Source organism: Danaus plexippus, chromosome 14, assembly GCF_018135715.1.
Source record: "Danaus plexippus chromosome 14, MEX_DaPlex, whole genome shotgun sequence".
Lineage (NCBI taxonomy): Eukaryota > Metazoa > Arthropoda > Insecta > Lepidoptera > Nymphalidae > Danaus > Danaus plexippus.
In genome coordinates, this window is record NC_083546.1 from 6,259,317 (window position 1) to 6,286,055 (window position 26,739).

Consider the following 26,739-nt stretch of genomic DNA (forward strand, 5'->3'; position numbering starts at 1 on the left):
GTACAAGATGGCTCCGCGCGTGCGCACTCCGCGGCAACTGGAATCGGTCTGAACTCCGGGTCTATTAAGCCGGTGCAACGGACCACGACCGCACTTGATAATGTTGTATTAAATTTTTTGTCCCTTACACAATGTATTGTTTGATTTTTGTTATTATACAATGCATCATACTATAGCTACATATCATTAAAATAAATTTATTTATATATTGAATAATAAAAAAATATTTTCATTCGTTACAAAATCTCAATTCTGTCCTTTTATTTTTGTTACAATATTCTAATGTTCTAATAATATAAAACTATTAACATGTTAGGTTTTCGTAAATAATTACTACAAACCGTGTTTATGTCGCTTCACTCTTATTGAATCATTGCTTAAAATAATAACAATGTAGTTTTTTCCTTGTAACAATGATACCGTTATCCTTAAAACCTTTGAGTGTAAATTATAATTAACCCATGGGATAAATATTAAACATTTTAAAAAATAAAATGTTGTTATATTAGATATAAAACACTATTAAAAAAATTTCCTTGCATACATAGAAAATTACATTCTGATAAAAACTAAAAAACTGTAAATTTAATTTAATTAATATTAATTTTATTCTGTTAATATTGTTTTGATATCAATTCATCTCAAAATATTTTGTCCTGATATTTATTACCTATTTAACGACCACCAGTATTCTGGATCTTCAACCCATACTTCGTTCAAGTCAAGATCAATTTCCTGTTATAAAAGTCAATACACATCCTATTAGACGGAAGTTGACGATGGGTTTAGTCGTGTCACAAAATAGTACTATGTTTAAAATTACTATTTTTTTATGATACAGCTTCATTCGCACCGGAATAATTGACTATTTTACCAATGTCAACGTTTTTATTTATTGGACGAATAATCTTGAGTACTGTGTGGAGGAAACACGAAAGAGTTGGACGAATGGCATAAAGGCATTTATTTAATTATAAACTAACTATTTTAAGTAAAAAAAAATACTTATATTATGTTATTTAACAATCTATATATTTGATTAAGACAATTATGCCTTCAGGTGATATAAAACCATAAAGCTTTTGATCGACCATGATAACAAAAGGAAAAAAAATATTATAAAATCTTAATAAGGAAATTCATACAAGTTAAAGTTAAGTTCTAGTAAAACTTGTACAGTTCCAAAAATATGTTTTGGTAATATGGAGACCGATATGGACGATAACAAAAAAACATATTTTTGAAATCCTTTCAGTCAAAAAAAAAGATAAGTTGAACTGATAAAATTTAAGCCACTTCTTGAAAGTATTACTCACTCCACTAGCAACCACAAAGTTTAGTACTATTCGTATGCTTTGTTTATGTGAGTAAATAAAAAAGTCTAAAGTCTAAAAATTTACTATAATATTAAAATAAAAAATCATATACTATCTCTTAATTTCAACTTTATCTGGCTGAGGTTTACCCAAAGACATTTATTCATAGATAGTATTTCATTTCGTCTCCAAATTATGGACACAAGTTGAAGAAAAAAAATGAACATAGAGTAAGCAAATATTGAGATTATAGATATAAATGATTTTGCTACTTATATTTATATAAAAAGATTGGATGAATGGATGCGAAAGACATTGCTTTCACGCAATCTTACGAAAACAAGTTAGGAGACATATTATGGCCTCAATTTTTATCTGGTAATAATCTTTGAAAGCAAAATTATGATATCAATGAAGAAAACTCGCCGGCAGAAGCGAGTTATTAATTTATCTACCTGGTAGTCTCCATAATTACGTCATATTTAGCCCTTAAAAAGAGTCAAAGACTTAACAGATATTGGCTATCTGAAATGCCATCTTTACGTGAGGTAATAAACTTTGACAATAAAACTTTGTTCCGTCGCCGTTCTGATACAATCTGTTTTGTATTAAAGGCTGATATAAAATATCATACAACATAAACAAACGTTAAATACATTCCTGTATAAGTTAAACATACTATATTCACTTTAACATTTTAAAAAAATATAATTTTAATGCAGATGTTTCTGTTGCAAATCGCTTTGTCTTTCGAATTTAGGTTTCGCCCACGCGAATGTTGTATGTCAATCCAAAAATTTTGCACACAGATAGACAGACGAAATGGCTTTAACATTTATAATTGACGTATTTATTATAGATATTGTAAATCAACAAATATTTACAAACTCGTATTTTATTCGAATCTGTATCTTTTTTAAGGGGCATTTTCATATTTTTATTTTGAATTTATATCACATTATTACATGTCAGAAATCTTGAATACTTTTCATCAATTATAATTTAAAAAAAAAGTAACAAATTGAAATGGAGTAATCCAGCTCGTCCTTGTAATTATTTCAAATGATCCATGGATGGACCAAATTGCTGCCTTCGGGGCATTCACACGATTTACAAATTCCATTCATCCTGTCAGTTATTTTGACATTTCAAACGAAATTTTGACATGTTATTACGAAGTTATGTACAAAATTTTGTATCTGTATAACTAATTAGTATTATACACGACACTGTCAGAATACTGTGCACGTTTTTGTATCGATGAAGGCCACAATTAAAAGAACCAACCAAGCAATTAATTGTTGTGTATTTTAATATCTCAGTAAATCTCACTTTCTTGTGTAATTAATATCTCTCTTAAACTCACATGTGTATGATTTTTTGTGAATCGAATACCCATAATTAGGTAGATAACCTGATGTTTTTATTTCAAACTTTCAAGGTTATTCTACGAAGACTAATTAACGACTTTTGATTTTTGTGTACACTGTAAATAAAACTACAATTGAGTTATAAATGAGGACAAGCGTGGGAAAACATAATACCTTATTAATTTAGACTGAATCCTTATTAAAATAACTAAAATATTGGCTGTTTGATTATTACATGTCAAAGACAAATGAAATGACAAAAATACAAATATATTAATGACAAAAAACTTGTCAAAATGTCAAAAAACTTGTTACGGTTCTATAGATCAATATATTTATTTCGACAGGAAAATAATGTTTAGAATTTTTAAAATGGATTTGTTAGTAAATTGTTTCTTTGAATAAAAATCCGTAATTTTGGTTGAATGAAAAATTCTTTTAATGATATAACACATAATTAAAAGTAGATAAAATCATCCATTGATTTAATGTATGTTATCGAATTCGAATACATCGATATTTTCATAAAGTTGCCTTATAAGCCGTTAACATAAATTAAAGATGTGTAAATAATTTAAAACGTATTATTTAATTATTATTTTTTTGAGTACTGATATAAGGGTTTTTATATTCATTATTAATTTTAAATGACACAAAATAATAACATTGACATGACATAAAAAACAACTCTTGGTTTTTTTGTGTGTTGCCAGTAAAACTATTTTCGAAAGTAGATCGGAATGTCTTAATAACTTTCATTAAGACGATAATTTTCAATATAACACATCCCTACTAAAATATACGTAGATATTAAGATAATTATATATGGATTTATTCGTAGCTATTAGACATATGTTAAAATATGTCCTGTTTTTTGATGTACTAAGTAAAATTTATAATTAAAAAACAAAAAATATATGCAAATTTATGAGATCTAAGATTTTCGAGAGTATTAATAGAAATAAAACGAATATTTTTCGGATTCCCTATATGTTTATAATTATTTTTAACAAAATACTCCCGACTTTTCGGTTACTTTGCAGAATCCGTGATCATGGGCAAATGAGATGTATTGTTTAAAATAAGTAATAAAACAGAAAAATATTAGTTTTATATGCAAACTGACAGGAGTATGTTATTAAAGCTTAGCTGAGATTTCCCTGAAGCGTATATCATGGGAAGCCGTAGTATGGGATTCGGTTACTCGTATCAAGTTACACATAACAGGTTATACAGCTAAAAACACAGCAAACAATTTGTGAATTTAACAAATATGAACAATAATTACCGCATTATATTAACATAAAATAAGTAAATTACATAAACTAAACCAATGAGACTTCACCTTTAAAATTATGTTTCGTTCTAAAATTAAACAGAATATAAATAAAGTTACAATACAGCCAAGTTAAAAAATGGACGTCATTTTATTTTTAATATTTTTAGTCTATAACATGTGGGTGTAACCTAAGCTCAATGCACATTTAGCGTTACTTCTCAGAAGTGGTAACAGCCAACAGGTTCTCATACATCGAATGTGAACAAACATGGAAATCGTCGAGCTATGGAAGGGAGTCCGAAAAAATAATGTTTTGGTAGTTCACGTGTGATACGCTATTTTATTAAAACAACAATTATTCAATTCAGGCTGTACTTTTCATATTCAACCGATTTTATTAGGTCTACACGGGTGATTAAAATTTATACTCTTTATATTCTGTGACAATTTAAACAATTTGGTGACTTATTTAGTCTAAAAGTTTATAAAATCTATTTATAAAAGGCAAATAGATAATTAGTAATTTATAGGATAATCGTTTTTTATAACTATTGGAGTGATATCTTTATAATATTCATAATATTCCTGTATTGTTTTAAATACCAGACTATCACTCCACCTATCTTTAAGTGTCCGAACTAAATGTGAAATTGTTATTTAACTCAGCGCCATCTATTGGCGAATACCATCATAAAAGCTAGGAGTACCACACTAACGATGGATTGAAATGTGCGACATTATTTTTTTTTACTTCAAATACAAATTTGCTAAATTGTATGTTTTGATACGTATAATCCATTGAACGAAAACAAATGTATGTTCTGTATTGTTTTTACTTTCGTAATGTATAAGTAAACCATTTTCTTAATCTATTCTCTATTAACTCAAAATTTAATATTACCTGATCATTAGACGCCCGCGCCGCCTCTCTCTTCAATTGTATGATCACCCGCTCCTTCGATTTGATTTCCTCCAGCTGTTATAAACGATTAACATATTTTAATACATCTGAATATAAGCAACACTAAGTTACTACTTAATGATTTTAACAATTTATCACATATTATAGGAGAGCAGGAAAACAATTGGACTGACTATGATATTAAGATTTGTAGCTAATTTTCGCCTGAATAAGATAAAATTTAAAAGCTCTCGACTCTTTCTTCCCGAAATATTAATCTGAAGTTTGCCTATATTATTTCAGCAGGCGCTGACAATTGCCAGGGAAATTTTAACTTGTTGATGTCTCGAAAGAATTATATAAAAGCATATATAAGGTCGGATTGAGAAACCTCCTCCTTTTTGAATTCACTTAAAGAATTTAACAAACACAACAAAAAAATAAAGCAAAACAAACGACAAACAAAGTTGTAATTAGAATGGCTTTAAATTACCAAGTTAACCTTAAGGTTTGTACCGACATAAACGTACACCCACACTTAAAACATTGATTCACGTAAAGTTATTTAAAAGAATCAAATCCTTCTCTAATGTTAAAAACTGAATACGGATTTATCATAAACAAGACACAATAAAATAGAAATGATCTGGATTGCAGTTTCAAATTGAACTATATTCTTAGAATTATAAAAAAATTATAAATACATAATACAAATAACTACGAAGTTGCTGGTTGTTTATTTATTATTTTTTTCTATTTTATTAATAAATGAAAGTTTCATAATTTTAATTATGCCTGTAGTGATTTGTAGAAGTTCTAATATTAATATTGAAGTACTTTGTACATATAATATCTGACCAGTTTGTGTGTATGCGCGCGCGCATCTCTCCTCGCGGCGTGTTCCAGAGCGGTGTGCTTCGCGACCTGCGCTCGCAACTCCGCCGCGCGGGCGCATTCCGCCGCTTGGGCAACCTAAAATCATAAAAAAAAAACAAATAACAAGATAAAAAATAACTGCAATTAAACATTGACGCTGTAAAATAGTATTAATTGAACGATTTCTCTGTTTATTGTAAGGTAAGCTTTTTTCTAATGCATGATATATCTCAGGCAAACGTGTCGTTAAAAATACTTCGACAATTTTCTCGTGAAAGGGTTTTGAACTTTCAAGCACGTGAACATTGTAACAATTATACATAGGCACCACTTTTTAATATCGAATTATACCTAGGATATTTTCCAATAATGTTAAATGTTTAGACGTTCTTTTAGTTTTGAAGAAATCAACGACTAAAATTGGGTATTGGATCAGGGATCTAAGCATATTCCAAAATTCAGATAGTATGTGATATAAGTTTTAGTAGACGTTGCTAATATGTATTCTCATTTTAATTTTATTTTAATTACATAATTTTTATTTTAAATGTTAATTTTCAATAGAATTATTTTCTATGTGTCTAATTATTCACATTTAATTAACAAAACAACGCAAGTTCCCCTTAACTTGAACTTAATACACAATGAAACTAAAAAATAACATCAATCATTACCAGAAATTGGCATTTTATTAAAGGTATTTTGTTTTAATTTATTCAAACCCAAAGTCAGGTTGATTTAACTATCCAGAAGATTTCATTAACATTAACTACGTAAAATGTTTTAAATATTTCATTAAAATGATTAAAAAACCTAATTATCGTTTATAACTAAAGTAACATTTTATTACGCAGTGCGCTTTGTGCATAAGAGCTCCTGTAATCGCTTCTCATTGGTTAATATTGAATGAGTTATTATTCCATGAATATTCATTGGCTTTAATAACATCAATTATGGGATATAAAAATGTCACTTTAATCATTCAAATTCGATGGGTTTTCTATACAGCTTTATGCACTAGCACGTTGGGCACAATTAAACTACAACAATATTTTCTTTGGGCTGTAATTGACGGCTTTAACACACAATGTATCCAACATTCTGCTAATGGTCCTTTCCGCCCCACTTTCATATATATTTGACCTTAAACTGTTCATTTTTCCCCAGCCTCGGTGACTAAATACACGTGATTCACAATGTTAAAGATCCTACTCATTACTGCTCTTGTCAACTCTTCGTTTGGTTTTAACGAATCCCATGTGTTATACAATGAAGTATTCTTATATCACAATGAAACCAATATGAAAGCTGAAATGGCGCGTGAAGTGGTCGACAAAATCTTCAACGCGTTCAGACAATGGTTCTTCACTGTGACATTCTGTGAATTTACTTACTTTGAAAACAGCATACTAAAATACACTGAGACCTTCGGCGATGGATATCCAGTCATGCTGTTGAACGGATGCCAAGATCCGAATACCACGAAAATTAAGCCCAAACTTAATAAACACGGTCAAACAGCCTACATTGTCACGTCGAATGAGTTAACTTTAGAGGGAAGTCAATATGCAATAGAAGCACTGTCGAGAACTGGTGTCTTTAAACCAAGATCGACAGTGATTTTTGTTTTAAATAAGCCCATAGAAGTGGATAGTTATTTTCACTATTCCATGTTAAGACATTTCGAAATGCTTTGGAGTAGAAACATCGCAAATTCCGTCGTATTAATCTGGTCGGACCACTTACAAATATATTTGTATAATCCCTTCACACAGAAAATCAGAGATGTAACATACGTCCCGAACATAACTGATCTACTTATGCGTCAATACGAAGATCTTCAAGGTTTTGAATTAAAATTAAGCGTATTTAGAAAAATATACACATCAGATGAGACAGGTCCCGTGCAATGTAACTCTAGATTAGCTGCAACGGTCATGAAAGATCTTAACGCAACTTGTAAGCCTCTTGCTCCAAGAGACGGTAACACTGTAGGGGATATTTTACCCAACGGTACCGCTACTGGCGTCACAGCCGATCTTCTCGACAGTTACACAGATCTAGAATTGAGCTCTCGCATATTGAAAAATTCCTACTACGGCTACATCGACACAACCTACCCTTTCGGTCAAGACGAAATGTGCTTCTTAATCAAGAAATCAATTTATCAATCGACTTTCATGACCACGCTAGCATTAATATCAGTGAAACTGTTACTTATATTCGTTTCGAATATTATAATTTTTATTTTCGTTTGTATTTTAATACGTAAAGTGGAAGGGGACATTAATAACATTGATGATAAACGTTCCATGTCAGTCACGGTAGTAGACTTGCTTAAATGTTTCATACGCCAGACGGTCGATATCAGATTTGTTGGACCCATTTTCAGATTTGTCGTTATGCTAATTATATTATATTCGTTAATTGTCGATTGCGCTATTGAAGTACGTGTATCAATAAATATATATTCACTGAATAAATAAATGAATTTTAAGTTATAATATAATTTCTACTTTCAGGGCATCATCACATCAGCGATAGCTTACCCGAGATATAAACCCGATAAGAATACTCTGTCGGAATTATTAAGTGCAAATTATACGTTCGGAGTTCATAATCGACATTATAGCTTGTTCAAGAAGAGTCTCAGTAAGGAAATTTACGACGAAGTACTGAAAAGAACTGAAATTCTCAACGATAAACAGATCAAAGGTGTGATTGATAAAAGAAAATCTCAATACGCCCTGCTGCTGAGGTTCTCGGATGCTAAGTACATCAGTCGTAAACCAGCCAATATGAAGAACGGGAAACCTATCTATCATACAACAGCGGAATGTCCTGTGCCCTGTTCTATTGTGTACGGATTGTCATACGGAAGTCCGTATTTGCCGAAAATCGAGAACATCCTAAACTATCTCAATCAGGCTGGTATTTTGGAATACTGGACCCGGTCAGACGAATATACTCTGTACCAGAATCATGGTAAGGTTGGTGGTGATAATAAAACGAAGAAAACATTAAGCTTGGAAAATCTTAAGGAAGTTCTCATAATGTGGCTGATTGGACTTCTCGTGAGCACTCTCGCATTTTTTACGGAGGTTTTATTCTTTATCTTTCAAAAAAAGTGTTTTATCGTCTAATCGTCAATCGCGTTGTAAAATAATAATAATTAAAATGATACAAACCTTGAGTTTCTCTTGAAGACCCTTATTCGCAGTTTTTAAAGACTGAATTTCTGTTGTCAACCTTTTAAGTTCCATCAACTTATTGTTAGATAAATCGTCGACTTTGTCAGTTTTGTTAGCTCTCAGCTGTTTCTCTAGGAGGTCTTCCTTCTTTTTCCATTCAGTCTTTAAGTTTCTTATCGAACTTTCGTGTCGGGCCTTGAGTGCTCGTACCTCGCTCCGCTCGACGTCGAGCGACTTCTTCAAGGTAGCGTTCTCAAGCCGCAGCCGTTCGACGAGGCCTTTCATCTTGTTGAGGAAAGCTTCGTCGACCGTGCGCTTGTGTTCTTCGGTTGCTGCAGATATTTGGCTGGAGGTCGAATTGTCGGTAGACGCCATGTTGTGACGTCACCAAGTCGTGTATTCGGTATGTCTCGAACGTTCGCGGTCTCTCGCCTTTTTTAATCTATCTTCTTGTTAACGTTAGATTGTTGATGAATTCTGAAAATATTAATAATTAATTTAAATTATGCACATATTTATGGATGTGAGAAACAATAATGAGATCTAAGATTTTCGCGAGTATTCATTTAAATGAAACTAGTATTATTCGGATTTACTACGCGGATTTTATTATTTAAAAACTACATAATCCCGACGTTTCGGTTACTTTGCAGCAACCGTGATCACGGGCAGACGAGGTGTGAGAAACAATAATTGTGAATTTTATCTAATATACTGATATTACACATAAATTAACTTGGTTACGTGTAATAAATAGAATGAACGTGGTCTTTCTTATTGATTAAAAAATTATCCCTAAATGCTAATAATTAGGGTTTTTATAAAAATTTTACATTAGTGCGTTCTATATTCGGTAAATCGGTAATATATTCATGAAAATTACCCTCCCTTTTTCGGGTTTTTCCACACCCTTCCGCTATACTCCCTAAAGGAAACACCTACTATTTATTCAATCAACTATAGCTATATATAAATGTTAGTATTGTAAGTTATGGGACCAAGCCTTATTTTGTTGATACTTATACTTATTTGACAGACGCCACCATTTTCTTAATTTATTAAAGCTATTCTTTACATAAATTCAGCATAATGCTGATAAGGCTATTTGTTCAATAAACTTATTATTCCTATATATCAGAAAGAGAGCAAAATAAGTTATTTTTGTATAAATTTAATAGATATCTTTGAAAAGTTATATCAGCTGTACAGGAAGGTGTTATTCTCATTTCTCAGTATATGCAAGGGGCAAAGGACGCTCGCAATTGTGCCAATTAAAGTGGAATTGATGTCGGCTGGCGACCTGAATCATACAATAGCCATTCCAATGTACCGTGAAATGGTATTTCATACGATTTAATGTTTCCTATATGATGTTTCATAATAAAGTTATTACTGTACGTATTAGAGTATTGTAAGAAAATATTTTTATTTATTATATCAAATGCTTAAGCACTAACGATATCATTTATTCTAGAATATTCTGTAACCACGTAATCTGAGAGCCTGAACACTCGAAAAGATAAATGCGACATAATCTTAATACGTAAAGTGATACTAAGAGCTCTGAAACAAATGATTCAAAACTCAAACAGCGCTTGATATTATTTTATCCCGTGACGTGAAACTCCCGAAATATCTATGATACAAACATCTGATTCATGTTTGATTTATATTATAATTATTTTTGCAATTCTACGTTTATTTGAAGAAAAAATTTATTAGGTACATATCTATTTTTCGTATTTAGCACAATATATAATTAAGTAAAGTAATATGAGTAAATACTATATTCTTTTGTACAAAAATATTAAATATCTACCTGTAGACAAGTTTTATTTTAACACATAAATTGTTTGTCATCAAAAATATTGATTATTGATGAATACATCCTCTATAACCTTAAAGTTATAGTAAATATTATTTCTAATATTAAAAAAATCAAAAACTACGATGAGAAAAATATAAAAACTAGGTTTTAAGATTTCTTTGCATTTGTCTACGACGATGATATAAATTTTATTAATAGAAATGAGCCATTAATATCGAACACGTAAATATTTAAAGGTTCAATGTTTAAAAGTAATTTATACTTCGTTAGACATCGGGGAACTTTACCCCTCTGTAAGCTCTGCTAAGCAACCGTTGATAAATATATCCAAACAATACTATAAAATAGTCTTTCTTGCCTTTTTCATTGACAAGTCATACGTAATAACATACTTATCATAAATGTTAAAATATGTTAATAATTATAAATAGAAATGCATCAATTTTGAAGGATTCTCATTATGTCTAAGCGTTCAAGGTGTAAAAAATTAACTCGTACAGGCGGTTTCAATGAGATGAATCTCCACGTCATAGTTCGACCTTCGTTAACGTATCATGTTGAAAATTTCATGGCATAAAGCCAACGAGTGACGGCAACAACATTTGAAGAAAATACAGCTTTTTATATTGATTAATTTACAACATTTTATGTAATAACCTTTATTATTATCTGTGCACCTATAACTGGTTAGCTTTTTTTAATCTACAAAGTACAAACTGACAGTTTGTCAACATAAAAACCAAGAAAAACGAGATGTTTTATTCAAATTCCTAGTTGAGATAAGCACATTACAAGATTATTTAATAAAACATTTTAGTTGATTTTTTAATTACTCTACGAAAGACTTAAAGATTAATCAGAAAGTGAAACTTGAACACATTATATTATATTCTACATTTATTTAAGCTCTATGAAAAGGACTTTCAACGGGTAAGTTAATTTAGGTAAGCATACTTAGAACATCATTTATTATAAATGGAAACTGAGTCGTAAACTTCAAGGAACTATGCTACCAGCTTTGTGTTTATCCATAAAAGTCGTCAAAATTTACGACGGATGAAACAACAATATTTTTAACGACTATTTCTAGCTTTAAACTTTCATTTACTCGCTTAACACATTCATTAATAGAGATTTCAAATGAGAAAATATGTTCTTAACAAGTAAATAAATATAAATTTACATAGTTACTGCCAAATTTGCGGTCCGTCAGTTTTACTACGATGATTTTGTGGCGATAAAAGACATGTTTGTTATATTTTTACTGTTTATTCTATAAAAAGTTTTCGTGAAATCATATTCTTCTGTATAGTATTGCAGAGGCCGTCATCAGTAGAATCAACAATATAGATCAATATAGCGCTTCGATTTTTGTATTATTTGTGACAAAAAAGAAAGTGATCAAACATTTCTCTAATATTTAATTTGTATATAAAAAAAAGCTTCTAGCCTCACACTCCAGAATGTTAAAAGTAAATATTGATCAGTTCTTAAATATCCAATTGTATAAACATAGTCGGTATTCAAAAATAGTCACTTTTATTCATTATACCACAACCTAAGTGCATTAATAATTCTCTAATCTATTTTAGGGTTCCGTATCCAAATCCTAACATCGGTTTAATAATCAACGTTTTTTAAACATAAGTAGTTTTAAAACACTAAAAATGTTCAGAATTCATGGTTGCCACATAAAGTAAAATATACGAAATAAATTTGAAAAACATTAATCCAGGAAAATATCTTTCTAATAGTATTTTGCCGACCTTGCTACGGAACATTTCGTGAATCGACTCACACTTGGCCGGATTTATTAACAACTTTAATATACATTGAGAATACTTATCACTTTAAATATTTAAACCAGATCTACGAATTTTATGTGCCGTTTTTTATTTTACTTAGGGGTTATTCAAACAAAGGATAACTATTCTTTACATAATTAAACCATGATAAAAAGATTCATTTACATACAAAAAAATCTATAGATAGCAAGATTTATAACATAAGAGTTGAGAATTGAGATACATATATTAAGGCATATATTATATTCAAATAAAATACATGTCTAAACAACAACCTTATAAAAAGAATCCTCGGCTTATTTTCATCACTATAACACTAAGGAATCTTAAACGCATATAACAAAATTCAGAACGCAACACGTTCCGATTTCCGTTTCCAACAAAAAAAAAAACAAAATGGCCGTTTAGTAAACAAATCACACGCGTTCTTTTATAAATAATATATAAATAAATGTTGACGGGCGGACCGCGCGGAGGGAACGTCGAGACTGAGTTTCAGTGGGCGGCTCGACTCGACACTAAATATACGCGCACATCTTGCTATAAAATGTTCAAACTGTACTCATTCTTTTTAACAAAAATATCTATCCTGAAATCATAAGTCGCTTTAATTATCAATATTGATTACTACACTTAAATCGTGAGATTTAAGTACAACAAAATTCATTGTACAATATGTCAGTGTACCACATTATTAAAAAATACATTCTATAGTTGGTTTGAATAAGTCAATAGCTAAGTTGTATCCTATTAAATGCTAAATTTATCTTTCCGACACATGAAACTTCTGTAATGATACTTATTCGATGAAGCGTATCGTGTATCCGAATGTACATCATTACTGTTATAACTAAGCCGATGAGCGAATCCTGAAGCTATTGACCTAAAAATAACGCGCGCCAGAAAGAATTGTTTACTACATCGAGCACTGGCTTGGGTAGAAATTAGGAGATAGTGATTGACAAACTGTGATTTTTTAATTAAATTAATTTTAATCGTATGTATACATATAATTATTACGTCACACTTTTATATTATACATCACTACGACATCTCTTAATTCTTGGTTACAGACAAAATATTTTAACTTTGATTTCACAGATAAAAAATATCAAAAATGGCGCTCTCTAAAGAAAATAAAAACAACTAAATCATATACAATAAAATTATGTAACATTCTAAGACCTTTTACAATTATTGTGAATATTTAATTTATTCCATGCCAGAGAGCTCAATCATATCTGTAATATAATAAATTAACTACGTGAGATAAATATATACCTATCCTACGTTATCAATGAACACATGTTATTGTGTGGTCAACATGCTATAGAAGTGATAATGTGCATATAAAAAGATACAACAGTCATTGCATGAATTCGTGTTTGTGTTCATCGATAGAAAAAAATCTTCATCTTCCTGCCTCGTCTGTAACTAGGACTGAAATAATAAACAAATTACACCTCTATCTAGTGAATTATAGATTATAAATATACAGGACCTGACAGTATATAGATTAAATATAAATATACGTAGAATATAACAAATAAATCATTTTACATTTATTTTAGTTTTTAATCTTCTAATTGAATTAAATGAAACAGCTAAATATTTAAATTAAATGAAAACCAAACAGAAAACTTTACTGTATTAAGTACATTAATTGCCAGTATCGTAATTTTACCGACATTTAAAGTAATTTAAGTGCCTAGTATACGGAGTATATAAGATAGCAGTCGAAGTTATCTGTCTAAATATTGTGTCTCTACAATTAGCTACATAGATAAATATATAGTATTTACCAGTAAATCCAACCGCATATTAAAGACATGTGATATCTCCCTGGTTATGAAGCGTTAACTTGTACTATATATGTATTATAGTTTGAATAAACCCACCAAGAAATGAGCTAAGAGTCTTTAGGCAGTTCTTTCTTAGATATACACACGTTAACATTGCCTAGGTATATTTAATTTTTACCTTATTATATGAAATTCTGTATATATTTTGTTAAAACAATCATATATGAAATTGAAGTTTATATTATGGTTTATACTTGCATTACATAAAAAAGATGCATCAAAGATTTTTAACTTATTTAAATGCCTACAAATTAATAATCGATATTTCCTCCCTTAACATTAATTCGAGTTCGGCATGATTTAATCAATTTAATTCATGCTCAAAATTAGATTATCAAAATCAAGCTGTGGTTTCAGGTCCCAGGTTCTTTTCAAGTGCAGGAAAAGTTGTTCTTCTGTTATCAAATTTGGAGAAAAATTTACCATAGCTCTTCGTTGTAACATGTTCCATGCGTGTTCACTGGGAATCATCTCCGGGTACTGAACAGGCCAGTCCATAACCCTGATTTCATGTTCCCTAAGTACAGTTGATACCAGCCCAGCCGTATGGGCACGGGCATTATCGTGCATGAGTTGGAACTCCGGACTCATTTGTACCCAAACATTTGTTTATTGTTGTGGGGGATAATCACAGGTTCCACTACCTCATTACGGTATTTCATTGCATTCATGTTCCCTCTTATCCAAATTAGATCTTTTCGCGCACTGATATGAATACTAGCCCATACCATAATAATGCCGCCTTGATATGAATGGATTTCTTGTGGATGCTGGAGACGGCTTCGTCTACCAGGAACTCGTCAAACCCTTACTCTTCGTGAATCCGGATGAAATCCAAACCGAGACTCATCAGAAAAAAGCACCATGGACTATTGCTCGTCACTCCATGCGAAATGTTTTCGAGCCCACAATAGCCTCCGTCCGCGATTGCCACGCCGCAAAGCTGGAACCCGAAGCAGTCTGCGAGAATGAAGACCAGCTTCTTGTAACCTTCTTCTTACAGTTTGGTCACTAACCAACAATTGGTGGTCAGACTGTAGCCTTTGAACCATTTGCATAGCTGTAATATTGGGTTGTCTCCTAGCGATATTTTGAAGAAAACGGTTCTGTCTAGGAGTGGTGATGCGATATCTGCCTGAATGCCATTCAGCGACATCACCAGTAGCACGATATCGTCACCATAACCGGGAGATTACATTTTGGCCGGTTTGCAGAGTTTCAGCAACCACGTATTGTATAGCGCCCGCTTCTTACATGTCTACAGCTCTAACCTGATCTGCTCTTCCCTTGTCAAATGTCGACGTGGCATAACAATAAATGTAACACACGTTGAAATTAAGAAAATTGAAGAAAAGAACAAAATGTGTAATAACTTTTAATTTTTCAGAACTTCACTGTTCAGAAATTCGAATAATCGACATTCTTTAGTTTCAAAATGAGTTTTTTTTTTAATTTAGAAAGAAGTGGTGGAGAAGTAAATATTTTATATAAAAACTTTTTTATACAGAAAATAGTTAAGAAGTCTTTCATGTTATATCCCTAGACATTGTCGATGTGTATATATATTAAACTTTCCAACAAACCAATAATAATATTTGTATAAACTATAAAGAAATAAAAATCTCTTTATAAAGAAATAAAAATCTTTAAACACCGGCTGTCATGAGAATATGAATTAGAAAATCGTCTAGAATTATATGCATTGTAATTGTATCTTATGCTCTGAGAACAACGAAACATCTCATACTAATACAACACTCTAAAATGAAGAAGTAATCATATATACAGTAAATCTCCTGTCATAGGTAAGAACATAATATTTAAATACCATAACACAATTATTAAAATCCTTCGCTGTGGCGTATTATTTTTTTTTTATAGAGCTCGCAAAACCCATTAAGGGAACGAATTAAGGGCACAAGAGTTAATTGTGGCACCAGCGACATGGAGGCAAGCTTTTAATTTAATATACACTTTATGCCAAAAGGAATTTCATTTATCATTACCTATTATAATTTGTTTTGCTCCCACCTCAAATTTAGACTAAAATGTGATATTTGTCACTCTCAAACATACATGATATACGTAAATAAACCATGGGTTTTATTTTATATTTAAATTTGCTACTATAATATAATATATTAGGAGAAAATTTAATTATATAGTATTCTAAATAACGAATGTATGATATTGATGCTTTCTTTTTTTTTTCAATAAAAAAATCTGTATTCAATTATTACGTCAATTCATTAGGAAGTATTAATTGTATACGATATATTGGAATTTTATCGTAGTATGCAAAACTGCTTTTAATTTAATATATCTAAATATTTTCGATATTTAAAAAAATATCAATAATAATACTTATATATAGGTATATGAGATTTTAACCGATATATCCGATATATTTATACATCACATACTTATACATTACTATATCTCTGGAACCATAAAGCGTAGAGACTTGAAATTTGATAGGAATATTCAATTCGACGAGTAGAGGTCGGCTAAGAACGGATTTTACAAAATTTTACCTACATGGTGTGATGCAGATGCGTCAACTATGGAAAATTCAATTTTTTTTTTAACTATATGTAGCTCCTACATGTCCCAATATTGCTAGAAATTCTGAATAAGTGATGTAGAACTTTATGGACGAATTTTATAAAAACTCATCCTCAATAATGATTGCGAGAATGGGTGTTAATAATGAAAATTTTCAATTTTCTGTTTTTCATGCAACTCGGAGCAGGCGGGTAACGGCTAGTATTAGAATATAATTATATTTCAGTTATTCCTTTAAAATGACATCAAAATATTTTTTTATGATCATTTCGTATTAATGATTTCCACCTCAATTTCCTGTCATTTCTATTTATAGAACCGCTGCTCAGATGTGGCTTTCAATAACAATGCAACTTAGACCAATTTATGTTTTTAATTAAGTAATAACACTAATAAGTATTTTGTAATTTTATTTAATCCTCAAATACTCGTAAGTCTTTCGCTTCTTTCTATTCCAATTATAATTCAGAACACAACTTTTAGATTCCTTCTAATAATATTTATTTTTTAAGGCGTTTATTGCAAGACAATTGTAGTCCGCTTTAAAATATAGAAATTATCCAAATAAGACAAGTATCTTCTTCAAGGCAATGAATGAATCATCTCGGATTCCTTTTCAATACTTTATCAGCGACATAAAAATTGCCCGAACCAAAAAACAAATGCATTCCGTTTTTGAGGTACAGTAACAAAAAAAATATTTGTACATAACACTACAATCTAAATTACTAAGACAAACTGTATTAAATCTCTATCACTGTAGTATTTTCTATGAAAATAATGAAAAAGTAGTTAAACAAATGTTTATCAATACTATTGCGATATTAAATTCATTTATTGTTTTCGAAAAATTTTGCATCAAATGAAAAATTTCTTGTTAGTGGCAACTGCCAAATATTTGACAGATGATAAAGTATTTCTGATGTCTTTAGTTTTGTCCGTCCGTGATTAGCCACTCCTATCTCGGCAATACTTAATTAGTTTTAGTGTTATTGAAATGGTTACAAGCAATGTAGTTTATTGATCTCGGAACTTACAGTATCTATGTTTTATGGCTTAACATCTAGGTAAAATTAAATAAGTGACAATGACGGGTCGTTCAGGCCGAGGTGTGTTTGGTAAACTTTTCTCAAAGAAGCAGCATCAAAGAGATGATAGAGTTACAGAGATTGGTATGCCTACTAATGTTAAACAACATATACACGTAAGCATGAACTCTGAGACGGGAATGTTGGAAGGATTACCTTCATCATGGCTGAGACAACTGAACGCCCAGATATCGCCAAAGGAACAAAACGAAAACCCCAATGCTGCCATTCAAGCCGTAGCTTTCCACAATTTCCACGTTTTGAAAAAGGAACAGGCTGAAAACGAACCATGCAAACCTATAGTAACAGAAGAGGCAATAACTAAGGAGGGATTGGAGATGAAAAAATTTCTGGCTAAGAAAAATGCTCACCAAAGTCAAGATTCAGATATTTCTATAGGCCAAAGCAGTGAAGAGGATGTTGCTCCTGAAACATATACTCAAAGGCAAACAATGCCTGTTGCACCAACCAAAAACAATCTTAAAAAGAATGATGCCATGATGGATTTAACTGCTATAGTAGAGGACCTGACTCTTATTGGTAATAAGCCTGAAGAAAGTCCAATTCTAAGAAAGAAAGAGCTGATAAATGCAACACTCAATGATGAAGAAATATATGAAGAATTAAGAAGAATTTGTAATAAGGATGACCCGTATGTTCGGTTTGAAAGAATCAAGCAACTTGGTGCGGGGGCCTCAGGTCAGTTGGATATTTTTTTATTACATTTATATATATGAATTTCTTGGTAGTTTAAAAACGTTCCTGGTTTTGTTATGTAAGTTCTTGTAAATACTAGCTTTTCACATACATCACTTATCAACTTTATATATAAAGTTAAACTTAGTATATTCAGTGTAATTATAGGCAATTTTTTTTTATGTAATTTTACTAAAATTATTGTACACGTGATAATTCTTCTAAACATTATCTTAAGACAGCCTTGACAAAAATCTAACAATACCTCAAATGTGTGTGAAACCAAAAATTAGTTACAACACCATTGTATGGTAATTGTTTGTTGTTCACTAAAAACGTAAATATGTTTTAAATATTTTTTTTTACCATAAAATATTTATCTATTTCATATTTTGTCTATATTTATATCCTATATACAACAATGTGTTTTTATGTAATAAAATGATCACATAAATACAAATACAATATTCTAAATGATAAATAAAACTTCACTTAACAAATCAGTTCGAAGTAACTGTCTGTAGTGTGACTGTTTCGTTGGATGTTTTCGAAAAGAATTTTCCAACAAAAAAATTACATTTCATACTTATAACTAATAGCCTTGTAAATAAATTGACCTGATATTAAAAATAAAAATCAATTGGTTACCAAATGATAGTGAATATATGGAAACCTTGGGTTTACTGAAGGCTTTGCATTTAGAAGAATCAGTGGATGCTGATATAATTTTTTTTTTTTGCTATAGTAAAAGCTTAGGTTGCATATCAATCATACCAAGAATAATTTTCTTCGAAGATATTGCCTAAAATGTATGTACTGCTATATATTTCCTGTATAAATACTTTTCCTGGTGTCATTATTATTCAGTGAAATACATTGATTTATGAATAGTTAATGCTTATGTTTGTTAAATTAACCGAAGATACTAATCTCAAAAAACAGAAACTACTGTGGCATATGTATAAAACAATATTTTTTTGCAAAGTTAATTTATTTTGGAAGGCTAAAATGTTTATAATATCACTACGACATGGGAATGACTTAGTAAACCAATATATAGGTGAAACAGTGTGGAACATATAGTGTAATTATAAATTAAAAGCAATTGATCCAACAACTGGCTGTAATTGTCTTAAAATTAAGGCTTTTAATTAAATTGTCTCTGCCATAAAATTGATTTGAAAATACAAGATTCTATAATCTATATCTTCAATGTTTGTGAAGTTTAATGAGATCTAAGATGTGCGAGCAGTCATTAAAATGGCAGGCAGACGAATCACATCACATCTCATCTGCCCGTGATCACGTTTGCTTCAAAGTAACCGCAACGTCCCCTCGGAAGATGTAGTTTTTAAAATCATAAAATATGCGTAATAATCCGAATAATATCAGTTTCATTGTAGTGGAATTTGTCAATACATATATTTGATTAACATATATTTAGACAGTTCCATGAATTTATATATTGATTTCAGATAAGACTACAAAAATTCTTTACTAGCTAAGTCCTACTTTATCTAATGCTTTTTTTCCTGATCTATGGTTTTCATCATATGACCCCTTCATAGTACTCCTTTAAACCATAAATTGGTGCAATACATCCTGGACAACCAGAGTTTTAAATAATATATATTTTTATATTACATATACCTTAAAATTTCTTATGTTTTATTAATACTCTAATTAAGTCTTGATGCAATCCAGTTTCTTAAGCTTACCTTTTACATTATTGTCACAATGTTTAATTATATTTTCAATGAAGGCCATACTAGAATAAAACATATATATATATGTGTGTGTATGCATATATATATTGATTAATTGAGGAATGACTGCTCTGAGAATAGTCCAGATAAATAATTTTATGTCACCCTGTTAAATGCTTTAGATGTTATTTATTTATTAGTAATGGTCTGTATTCTAAAAATGATGTTAATGTATGGTCTTATTGATAGTATTTTTCCAATAACCATTGTAACGCGACGTTCTTTCATTAGGTTAGCCCACAATATAGGGACGTGACATGGGAAATTAAAAATATACATTTATTTACAACTTATATGCTAAGTTCACGATGATTGTGTGTCTGTGTAATGGGAGCATCTAGAGTTCACTTTTCCTTTTCCATGTTTATAATATATATATGTATTTCTACAAATTTCATAAAGCCAAAATCAATTCATCGGCGTTACAGTACTGTTACTCAAAGTAAAATATCTTATTACTTACGATATTCGCATAGGAACGAACAAATGATAAAATAAAACTGCAACCTAATGAACAGTAATTGTAGTAATGAGATTAATTCAACCTCATGCGATATCTGCAAACGCCAGGAATCAAAGAACTAACAAGGAATATCTTTATTCTGGTCTAACTTTTATTTATAATACTCGTATTTTTAGTGTACTTATTGCTTCAAACAGCAAATCATCTCCCTGCTCGAAACAGCCGTACATTATTATCGTGTATGCATTAATTGATGTCATAATGTCCTATTTAGATTACATTTAATGTGAATATACTAATTATAGAGTTTGTGTTTGTCGATTACAGGAGTCGTGTTCATAGCAATAGACAGAAAGGAAAATACAAGAGTTGCGATCAAAGATATCGATCTCACCAAACAGACCAAAAAAGATCTCATATTGAACGAGGTCAACGTCCTAAAAGAATTCAATCACAAAAATCTAGTGAACTTCTTAGACGCGTACCTTTGCTTCGACCATCTCTGGGTAGCCATGGAACTGCTCGATGGTGGATCATTGACGGACGTTGTCACCGAAGTTGTGATGAGAGAAGGCCATATAGCTGCGGTCTGTCGTGAAACTTTGCAAGCCATAGCTTTCCTACATTCAAAAGGTACGATACATAGAGACATCAAATCAGACAACGTGCTTCTAGGTATGGACGGGACAGTGAAAGTGACTGATTTCGGATTCAGCGCGAACATCGTCGGCGACGAGAAACGCCAGACGATGGTCGGAACGCCATATTGGATGGCGCCGGAAGTGGTTACAAGGAAACAGTACGGAAAGAAGATAGATGTGTGGTCCCTTGGAATTATGGCCATCGAGATGATCGAGGGTGAACCGCCGTATATGAAAGAGAATCCTTTGAAAGCGCTTTATTTAATCGCTGCTGTCGGGCGACCAAAGATTCCTAGGTGGGACAAATTGTCACCCGAGTTCCAAGACTTTTTGGACAATTGTCTCCAAGTAGACGCGGACGAGAGAGCTACAGCGGAAGAGCTTTTAGCCCATCCTTTCCTTGAATGTGCCAGTGAGTTGAGATCTCTCACTCCCCTGATCAAAGCTGCCCAGAAAATCTTACAGAAAAACATGGACTAATGTCGGTATAATCCTGAATTTTAATACTGAACTCATATTCGCTAAGCTTTTTAATCACGTCATCAATTCAAACTTCCAGACACGAAACCGCATTATATTTTTATATGAAATTCAACAAATAGTTTGATATTATCTTTTATTTATATGCTGATTAGGTGTGCCAATGTTAAATTAATATTTTTGTATAATTACTGGAATTTTTAGAAGCTTTTACAGTTTTGTACAATTTTTTGAAATTACGGACAATTTAGTTTAAGTGAAATATAATATAAAATAACATTTAACTATATAAGCATAATACTGCTTTGAGAACTCCAGTTTTAAATGTGTTCAACATATGATTTTCGCATTATGCAAAGTCAACTCGTGTTATCAGCGTCTGTATTAGATAATGGTATTATCTGATATCCACCACGCACTATGCCGCGACGTGCGAAAATTTCGACACATTTAAGATCTATTAAGAGCATTAAAATACTCTAGAGGGCTTAAAATTTGCATCATTCACTTCTAACGCCCCATCGACAAGTAGAAATCCTTACAAATGATGAATTACTCAATCACAATAATATTCTAGAATAGGTATGACGGTGTCCAAAATTTATGAATTCTAACATGAATACTGTTATGACGATAGTGTTCTGTATTTGCGGACATCACCTGTTATAATACGATCAAAGATAACGTCAAGGTCAAGTCTACGTTGAAAAAACAAAACTATTAAGTAATTATAATTTTTATATCTACACAGAATGTATGATGGTTCAAACGATAGGGTAAGTCTAACAAATAACCAAAAACAGCTAGTTGTAACATTAGTTTAATGACGTGGCATTTTTATTACAATAAACAATAAGTTTTTATATATTTCCAGCACTATTAACTCGATAACGATACTTCCAAAAAAAAAAACAGTATTTTTCTGACATTCCCTTTTCGAATTTTATTCCGAAACGGATATTATTACCATGCACGGCTGTTAGGTTATACGATAAAATTAAGACTGTATCTCTTATGCTCACAATCATTTTTGCGTCATTTCATTGATGATAATATTAATAATTTGTATAATATTTGTAATAAAATACGCATTTGTTACAAATTTTTTGTAATATATATATATATATATTAATTATTTCTTTATAAATAATAATAATCGTAATATATGTGTAAAGAAATAGTCAAACAAAGAATATGTAAGTTTTGAAATTGTTTATTAATTTTAATATAAGGACAAATTTCGTAATTTCTTATATAATTATAATCTGTATTTGTGCAATGATTTCAAATTATTTGTCTTTATTTCAAAACTGTTGATTTATTGTAGAGCGTCTTTTTTTTTTTCAAAGCATGGCGGCCATTTTATTTATGTAGTTACTAGAATAAGGAATACTGTAAGACATGTAATACACTTTGGATAGCGTTTAAATTAGTATTATTTTATTATTAGGCAATGGTTTTGGAATTGAAATAATTGAGAAGAGGATTTCGGTGAATAAAAAAGCCCTCCACCACGAGTGCCTGTTTTCATGTGTAGTTGTAAGATAATTTGTTTTAATGCATTTTTGCCGCACAACGAAATTGTGTTATCGTATTAAACCTGCATTGCTATAGTATAGTCGTAAGTATATACACCAATGACACTTTTTGAACATTTTACTGATAGATATTTTTGCCTATTAAATTATTTTTGTAAAAGAATTGCGTGGTTTTATTTATTGCGCCATTGTCTTTGTAAATAAATTTCATATAATAAATATGTTTTATTCAATTTCTCTAAACTATTATACAAACGTCAATTCCATATATCTATTAAGAATTTTTTTTCTTTCTGCATATTTAATATGAACAGTTCTGCATCATTAGTACTTGTATTTGTATATTTCGATAGACATTGTATGAAGGCTTCTTTAACTTGTTTCGCCATAACCTTAACGTCACCACACACATACACTCGCGCACCTTCGACTAACAGTTTAGAAATTTCTTCACCATTTTCCTTAATAAGATCCTGCAAAAAATGTATACCAAAGATTATTTAATGATTTTAAAAGAATTATCGACTTAAGGTAAAAGGAACACTGTATGAGTTATTTTGAATGAGTTTTCTTATTAAAAATTACTATATAATCTTTATAGGTTCTAAAGATCATACGATTTTTTTGGAATGTCGTTGCTAAGCTTTTTGTTACTTATCGAATAACAGACAAAAAGCTAATAATAAAGTCATTTTTTAAACATTAATTCTCTACAATCGACCTACTTGCACATATCTTATTTCAGTGTTGCCATGTCTTGAAAATGCTGTACTCAATCTGTTAAGAACACCGCGTGATACAAAATTATTTAATTCATCCTCATAAATAAAATCTAGTTTAGGGTCCCGGCACCCGAAGAAGAGCCAGACGACACCAGGGCTATCCGCATTTTTAATTAATTTTTCTCGTTCTTCTAGAAAACCGATGTAAGGTGACACCCCAGTTCCAGGGCCGATTAATAACAATGGTGTTTCAACACTTGCTGGTGGATGGAATTCATTCATATTCTTCCTCATATATATCGGAATTTTATGTTCCGTTACATCCATAGTTAATTTCTCCATCTCACTTACAATATCATTTTTCACTATCATATCTTCCAGCCAACCAGTTGTAAGACCTTTTCTATTATTAATTTCCATAACAGAAAAACATATTTTAATAACAGGACCTTGGCTGGTAACAACAGAGTATGGTCGTGGTAGAAGTCTCGGTAAATACTCTAGCAGTAATTGGACGGGAGGTTTGCAGGACTTAAATGTATTAAATATATCCAGAATACATGTCCCTTTGTTCAATATGTGATCGTTATAAGCTTCAGAGCCTTCGGAACTACAAAGATATTCCAATAACTTTCTCTCATTCTCGTCTTTAGTGTGTGTAGATAATGCTAATAGAAATAGCTGAAAAATATTTAACTTGTATTAAAATTTTAATTTATTTTATTATTTGTGTTGTGTTATCATAATTTTAAGATATTATAAAACTTTCTACGAGCCAATGAAAGTCTTAATAAAGGTTTAGAAATTCATATAGAGTCAAAAAACCAGCTCTATTTGTATCTGACTGAGTTTTTCATATTATAATAGAACTGCATATATTACTAATGCAAAAATGCCAAATCACACGTAAAAGGATACCATATATTTTTAAATTTTAATTACATGCCATCAATATTTATTTACATATTTTCAACCAGATATATCTTTTGATGGAATTAGAAAGTTTTAGTTACTACATTAGTGTGAAAATGATGTCAAACAGTTGAAAAAAATCAAGATAGTTTAGAAAAATAATGAGGAGTACAAAATGTAGCACAACTTATTATCTGATAAGATTTCTTTTCCTTCTTTGCAAGTCTCTGTGGTTAGTATATTACAATTGAAATACAGGTAAGAAAATGCAGGACGATCAGATTTCAAAAAGTTGAAAATTTTTTACTTTTATACATTATTTTAGCATTTATTATATGGTTAGATGAGATCAAACATAAATAATGACTGTGACGATTGAAGTATTCCAAATTCAAAATCATCGAAACTTACTTTATAATCTGTGAATATATTTTACCTTTTTAATTACAGCTCTTAAATCAACACAGTGTGTTAGTACATAGTATAAATTTGATTTAATGGGGATGTGCACTGGGATCTTAGCTCCTTTCTGTCCACTGTCCAAACTGAGTTTATAATCATTGTATAGTACTTCCTTAACATCCAAGTGATTTGATATAAAGTCCACTTCAGATTTTTTATTATGTGCTATAATGGCTATTGTGTCTCCTGGTGTGAAAATAAAATTGCTACCCTGAAAAATTAGATTCCAGATACAGATTATGAGCAAAAATATGTATATATACATAAAATAAAAAACGTAAATCAAATTGCAAACTAATAAAAATTACTCTATAAGGATTTAATAAAAAATGTACCTCAATATTTAATGATATTTCATACACAGCCTTGCAATTACTATCCAGTGCAGTCAATCTTCTTGAACTAATTATAGAAGAATAGTAAATATCACTAGCAGCAAATGGTAGCGACGGTTTTATATTATACACTGTTTCATTGGTCTGAAATTTTAAAAGAAGAATTATACCTAAATAGGTTAAGTTACTATTAAATAAAAAATCTAACAATAAACATACCTTTGTTTTTGTAAATTCGATTTGTAATACATTATTCTTATACTTGGGTAAACTAAGTGGCGAGTTTATATCTATCGAATCAAATATTTCTTGAAAACTTCGGCACACAACCATTTTAAACTTTGTTAACTTAAACTTGTTTTAAGTCATAAAATTTATTTTAATTCCTTCAACGAAATTTCATAATATTAATATAATACTACAAAAATCTCATTTTCATAAGAAATGTGTCATAGTTCACATTGACTACAACTGTCAAAGACTAAACTTCAAAGTCAAAACGCATTACATAGCAATGCCTATTTTATGACAATATGTTATATTTCGTGTCACAAAAGTTAGATAAATATTCTTAGCAACGAACCCAAAAAGTCAAAAAATGTTTCACATATTTAGTTTCAGTAAAAATAATATCCTGTAAGAC

General features: G+C 30.6%; 3 protein-coding genes across 6 annotated transcripts in view; 1 reads left to right on the forward strand and 2 right to left on the reverse strand.

Moving 5' to 3' along the window:
- LOC116769413 (rootletin) overlaps nt 1-13,043 on the reverse strand; it is a 76,228-nt gene extending 63,185 nt beyond the window's left edge. For 2 of the 4 annotated variants that reach the window (XM_061522433.1, XM_061522434.1), the window contains exons 1-4: nt 12,842-13,042; nt 8,931-9,410; nt 5,725-5,838; nt 4,867-4,941 (exon numbers count right to left, since the gene is read on the reverse strand). In XM_061522433.1, the coding sequence (XP_061378417.1) occupies nt 4,867-4,941; nt 5,725-5,838; nt 8,931-9,308 (567 nt within the window). In that variant the 5' untranslated portion in view covers nt 9,309-9,410; nt 12,842-13,042. Of the gene's footprint in view, nt 1-4,866; nt 4,942-5,724; nt 5,839-8,930; nt 9,411-12,841 lie in introns of all 4 variants that reach the window. The other 2 variants (XM_061522436.1, XM_061522435.1) reach the window with 2 other exon arrangements.
- Nucleotides 13,044-17,905: 4,862 nt separating this feature from the next.
- On the forward strand, nt 17,906-23,828 carry LOC116769522 (serine/threonine-protein kinase PAK 1). The gene is made up of 2 exons (XM_032660643.2): nt 17,906-18,780; nt 21,334-23,828. Exons 1-2 carry the CDS (start codon nt 18,081-18,083, stop codon nt 22,125-22,127), a joined length of 1,494 nt encoding a protein of 497 aa, XP_032516534.1. The 5' UTR covers nt 17,906-18,080; the 3' UTR covers nt 22,128-23,828.
- Nucleotides 23,461-26,566, reverse strand: LOC116769645 (methionine synthase reductase). Its single transcript, XM_032660790.2, has 5 exons — nt 26,316-26,566; nt 26,097-26,240; nt 25,736-25,972; nt 24,391-25,068; nt 23,461-24,138 (listed from the first exon to the last, which is right to left on the reverse strand). Exons 1-5 carry the CDS (start codon nt 26,427-26,429, stop codon nt 23,923-23,925), a joined length of 1,389 nt encoding a protein of 462 aa, XP_032516681.2. The 5' UTR covers nt 26,430-26,566; the 3' UTR covers nt 23,461-23,922.
- Between the last annotated feature and the right edge of the window lie 173 nt (nt 26,567-26,739).